This window comes from Chiloscyllium plagiosum, chromosome 5, assembly GCF_004010195.1.
Source record: "Chiloscyllium plagiosum isolate BGI_BamShark_2017 chromosome 5, ASM401019v2, whole genome shotgun sequence".
Taxonomy (NCBI): Eukaryota; Metazoa; Chordata; class Chondrichthyes; order Orectolobiformes; family Hemiscylliidae; genus Chiloscyllium; species Chiloscyllium plagiosum.
Genome location: NC_057714.1, coordinates 101613474 through 101619537, shown reverse-complemented (window position 1 = coordinate 101619537; position 6064 = coordinate 101613474). Strand labels below are relative to the sequence as shown.

The 6064-nt window shown below is 36.8% G+C and overlaps 1 protein-coding gene across 2 annotated transcripts in view; it reads left to right on the top strand.

The window, feature by feature from the left end:
* The window catches only part of nom1 (nucleolar protein with MIF4G domain 1), a 68155-nt gene extending 62802 nt beyond the window's left edge, over nucleotides 1-5353 (top strand). For both annotated transcript variants that reach the window (XM_043690707.1, XM_043690706.1), the window contains exons 10-11: nucleotides 3101-3210; nucleotides 4718-5353. In XM_043690707.1, the coding sequence (XP_043546642.1) occupies nucleotides 3101-3210; nucleotides 4718-4895 (288 nt within the window). In that variant the 3' untranslated portion in view covers nucleotides 4896-5353. The remainder of the gene's footprint in view (nucleotides 1-3100; nucleotides 3211-4717) is intronic.
* Nucleotides 5354-6064: the final 711 nt, after the last annotated feature.

Below are 6064 nucleotides of genomic sequence, written 5' to 3'. Positions count from 1 at the left end.
CATGATTTCCCATGCACAAAGCCATGTTGGCTATCCCTAATCAGTCCTTGCCTTTCCAAATACATGTACATCCTGTCCCTCAGGATTCCCTCCAACAACTTGCCCACCACCGACGTCAGGCTCAATGGTCTATAGTTCCCTGGCTTGTCCTTACCACCCTTCTTAAACAGTGGCACCATGTTTGCCAACCTCCAGTCTTCTGGCACCTCACCTGTGACTATCGGTGATACAAAAATCTCAGCAAGAGGCCCAGCAGTCACTTCTCTAGCTTCCCACAGAGTGCTCGGGTACACCTGATCAGGTCGTGGGAATTTATCCACCTTTACCCGTTTCAAGACATCCAGCACTTTCTCCTCTGTGAACTTGAAAGCTAATGAACTTGAAAGACCCTATACAGACAACAAGCAAAACTAATGTGATTTACAAAATACCGTGCAAGAACTGTAACAAACACTACATTGGACAAACAGGCAGAAAACTAGCCACCAGGATACATGAACATAACTAGCCACAAAACGACATGACCCACTCTCACTAGTATTCTTACAGATGAGGAAGGACACCACTTCGACTGGGACAACACATCCATCCTCTGACAAGCCAAACAGAAACAAGAATTCCTAGAAGCATAACATTCCAAGCGGAACTCTATCAACAAACACATTGACTTGGATTCCACTTACCACCACTGAGAAAAAGAACAGGAAATGATTTAACCACAGGAAATGACATCACCAACCCCAGGAAACCCAAACATTTAAATAGAAAGCAGGAAACACCAGCAGTGCTTTGTCCGGAGGCTAACTGTAGATCTTACTTAGTGTGGTGACAAAACATCTGAAAATGTACCTTCCAGCTCAGCAAGCAAACCTATATCCAGAACTTCTGTGCTCTGGTGATCAATGCCTCGACTTGCTAAACCGATATTCTTTGTTAGACATTTTCTTGGTGAAATCAGTTCATCACCAAATTATTATGGGGCATTTTCTACATGAGTGCACATATAAAGCTGATTTTTAAAGAAGAAATACATTGCTGTGATCAGATTGTATGCAACAGCAGAGAAGTAATTTCACTTTTTGCCATGTATCTCCAATGTTCTCAATGTCTTGTACAACCCAGTTGTTACAGAAAATTCAAGTTGGTAAGTAAAGTGAATTAATTGCTGTATCAATTCTCATTCCCACTGATTGACATTGTTTCTCAGTTTGGAAATACCTCACCTTTAAAATTCTTACTGTTGTCTTCAAATTGCTCCACAACCTCTCCCTTCCAATCTATGTAACCTTCCTGCAGCTCCAAAGTTCTCAAAGGTAATTGTATGTCCCCAGTTTGGTTTTTTGCATAGCCCTAACTTCAGTCAGAACCTGCTGTGATTTTGGCTGCCTGGCCTGAAGATTTAGAATTCCCTCCCTATACCTCTCAACCACTCTTTTCTCCTTGCAAATAGTATTTAAAATCTGCCCTATTGACTAAGCTTTTGGCCTGCTGTGAGACCTCCTCATATGACTCCGAATTGCTAACATTTCTGTGAAGCACCTTGGGCTTCTTTAATATATTCAAGGTGTTTCATAAATGCAAGTTATACATTTTTGTGTTATTTAGTAGACAAAGCCGAGAAAACAATGTAAATTGAATGAATTCCTAGAGTGTTATCCAAAAGAATATCTTTGAATGACCAACTGTTAAGTGTACATTAACTAATTTTGACTTGTTAACCTTTAAATTGAGTTTGGTGGTAGGAGAAAATCTGGCAAGTACTGATAATGTGAATTCATTTGAGGGGCACATGGGAGGGAAGGTTGCAAAACAATTTATGTGAGACACATTTTGAAAGCTTGACAAATTATTTGACTTAAATTGTGCTTAACTATCAATAGTTTAAAATCTAGAGCCAACTATTTGGAATCATTCTAAGATCTATTTGATAGGATAAAAAAAGAGTAGATCGAGAAAATACTCCATTCTGATGTTTAACCAACCATGGCCAAAAATAATTTAGTAGTTCATGAAAGAAATGTTGCACAACTATGTGAGAAAGTCAAAATTCAGCAGATTAGAAAACAAGCAGAGGTACAAAACAAGTTATCAGAGATGCAGAATGGAATGATAAAAATCCAACAGGAAAGCCATGTTGAAGCAACAGCTGAAGTTTTGATCTAGGTGGCTTTGCTCATTTCTTACAACAATTCCTGTGCTATAAAATGTCCCATTAAGCACAGATATACATTAGACAAATAGAAAATGATGAATTAGTTAAAGGAGCACATTGGTTTTCAGAGAGAAAAAAAACAACTAGGAGAAAAAAAAAGTGAAGACTGCAGATGCTGGAGATGAGAGTCAGGGGTGTGGTGCTGGAAAAGCACAGCAAGTCAGGCAGCATCCAAGGAGCAGGAGAATTGATGATTCGGGCAAAAGTCATATGCCCAAAACGTCGACTCTCCTGCTCCTTGGAAGCTGTCTGACCTGCTGTGCTTTTCCAGCATTACACTCTTGATTCTTTCAGAGCAAAACCCCTGAAAAATTAGAAAAGGAACTTATTTAATACACGTTCATTTAAAACGTTAAAGCTCTTATTTTTTTCATATTTTGAATGTTGCATCCTGTTTTGGACATGGCATCTCATGGAGGAAACAATGGTTATGAGATTGAGAGAAGCTTGAATTTGCGGGAATGAAATTAGGCCTACAAGAGTTAATTTATGATACACTGCATAAACTAAGCTTGAAGTAAAAATTAAGACTGATCTAATTATGGCACTAATTATTTTATTTTTGGTTAAGATGGCCAGAACACAGGGCCATTACTGTAAAATTGAAACTAGACTCTTTAGAGGTTACTTCAGGAAGCACTTCTTCGTACACTATTATAGAAACGTGGAACGTTCATTCTGCAAACACCTGAGTGCAGGGTTAGAGTTTTTTAAGATCTAGATTGATTGATTCTTTTTTTAATGGCAAGGGTAATCACAGGATTTGAAGATACAATACAGACTGGCCATAATTTCATTGAATGGTAGAACTTAGTGAATGACCTACTTCTACTAATTTTATTTCATGAAAGCAATCTATTATGTATAAATACTCATTTCAATATGCAGGTAATCGAGTTCAGCGAACTAGATAAACCTAAAGTCAAACTTTTACGCCACGTTCTCCATAAACTACTTGTGGATACAGAACCTGAAGATTTAGTGGCAATATTTCAAAGGTAATACTTGTACTTTTATTATTTCTATTTTTAATATCTGTTTTTAAAAAAAGGCCATAAATTTGCTCAACCATATCAATTGATATGAAAGGGGAGGAGAGTTTTAAAACATACTTAAGACAGAGAAAGATTCTTGATCAGCAAGGGAGTGGAAGATTGTCAGGGGTAGGTTAGAATGTGGAGTAATCAGATCAGCCATCATCATCTTGAATGGCGGAGCTGGGCAGTGGGACCTTCTGCTCTTAATTTATAAGTTTTTTTTTAAATATATAATCTATATCTGTCATGGCAACTGATTTATTTAATGTTGAATAAGATTTTGAATTGTCTGGTTGAGTGGCCTGCTAAAGTTAGTACATTATATTTTATGGTCCCAGGATTGATACTGTACTTGCTGGGCTAATGTGAAGCATTCTACATTGTAATATGATTGCTATCAGTGTATGTTATCCAGATCATTAATGGTGAAGACTCATCACCGAAACATGTCCTTTGGTTTAGACTGAAATTCATCTCCAAGCACTTGACAAATGAACTATATAATTCAATGTTGTCGGCTCTTCAAAACTTCAACTTAGAACTACAATTTGAGATATACTGAAAATTAACTGTTTTTGATTTGAGTTAAGGATGATTGCACAATCAAGAATGCATATTTGGAATAAAAGTCTTCAGTAATTATGAAATTTAGAGAATATCTACCCCAGTATTCATTCCAAATTCAGATTTCTGCCCAAGATCTGCAATGACCATGCAGTAGAACTGCAATACCCAATGGACAAATGTGTTAGCACTTTGTGCATGTAAAGAGTCGTAGATATTTTGTGCACAGAAAAAGGCCCATCAAGTCAGCACCTGTCAAAAACAACCACCAATTTTCCAATTTCCAAATACAAAGAAATAGTCCAAGATTTTTGTCCTGTGTTCTTCAGGACAGACTTGCAAGAATATCGAAAATGAGCAACAACTTGTATTACAGAAGAAAAGGGTGCAGATTGGTTGGTAATCCAACGGTACGAAGAATTACACTAACAAACAGTTGAAAACTATTGGTCGGGCTCTGAATGCTCATGTCTGTTCCAAACTACAGATATTCATACACAGAGCTCTGGCCTGTAACTAAAAAGACTGAAATATTAGACTTTTTTTCAGGTGAACAAAAGCTTTGAGATGGGGGAGAAGTGTTTTCCTTGAACACACTCCATGACAAAACCTGGATCAATTGCAATCAACTTGCCTGGTTGAATTTAAGTAAAAGCTTATTGGAACCTGGCGTATTCTCCACAGCAACACCACAACTAATCAAAGTCCACTTGCCATCCAGTCTGGACCATGTTCTCTTGTAGAATAAATTGTTGCTCACTTTAAAATTTGGTATTCTTGTGATTTGTATTCTAATGACTCCAAGAGGAACAGCTTTGACCATATATTCCATTTAGCCTTTTTTTAAATCTTTTAATTCTTGATGTATGGTTTTTCTAAAGATCTTCATATTCTTTCAACACAGGATCTCTGGAATTCCAAAGCTGGGACTGTTCCGCGAAGGCCTGAAACTCTTCCTTTCACACTTCTTATTGAAGAATGCTTCCAGCTTGGGGAGTGTAGAACAAGCTAATTTGCTTAAAACACGTGTGGACATAGCTGAAAAGGCTTTACAAACGAAAGATACAATACTGAAATTTTAAGAATTGAACACAATATAGGATATTTTACTGCAGCATAAATTGAAAAGTTGGTTCACAATATATGTCTCACTATTTGAACTTAGAAGACTTGTATTAATAACAGGGGATACTTCATGCTGCTGCATTCAAAAGAAAATACTTCAGGCTTTACACTTGTCAAAAAGACCACTAGGTGGCATATTTCTACCATATCAGTATCTTGTATATTTAGCTTTAATGACACCAATTTTAATGCCTGTATGGTTCAGACTGCAGTTCACAGAAATATAATTTGCTATTTCTGGCTACAGAATGCCAGTAATAGGTGTTCTGTTCAAAGAATCCTTAAATTACAGCCAACTTTGTGTTTAAAAATAAATTTTATATTTATAGTCACCAAACTTGTGGGTGTATTGTAACCTTGATATGAAAATATCAAGGGAGATAACAAGAATTAAAAAGTATCCATGGAGACAAAATTTACAGTTTTTCTATCAAGATACTGTATTTCATTAACAAAAAATTCTCATTCAATGTATAAACTCGTTTCTTTTGGATTTACAAAGTGCAATTGTTAGCCAAAAGATGTAAAAATTTAAAGCCCCTGCATTGCACATTACAAAGCCATAATTTCCTTAATGCATGTGGAGAACAACCATTGTATTATCGAATGTTATTCATTCAATTAATGAAAAGTATACACATCAAGCTATCAGGTGAAAATAGGATAAAGCAGTATACTTGCACACACATCCCACTATTTTAGATATTCAGTGCCTGGAAACATTGTCAGCATCTTCCTTGTGTTATAGATACCAAGTTGTTACTTCTTCACTCCTCTCCATTTTGTCAGATTGCTTGGTCTTGCATGTGTTGTAGTTGCCTCTATCTTTGACACTCTCATTCCATGAGTAAATAACAAGATGTTAAGGAGGCAAGCTGTACTCTTCAACTCCTGCCACAAACTCCACAGCCTTTCCAGTGGTTCAGTCCCTATTCCTAGTCATTAGCTCAGATTGAACCAGAAACATTAGCATCCTATTCGATTTGGATTTACAACATCAGCATCCTATTTGATTCCAAACTGAACTTCCTGTTTCATAATCCCTGTGTCGCAAACATTGGTGATTCTGGGATGAGTAATATTGTCCACTTGAAGCATTACCTTAATCCATCTGCTGTGGAATCCC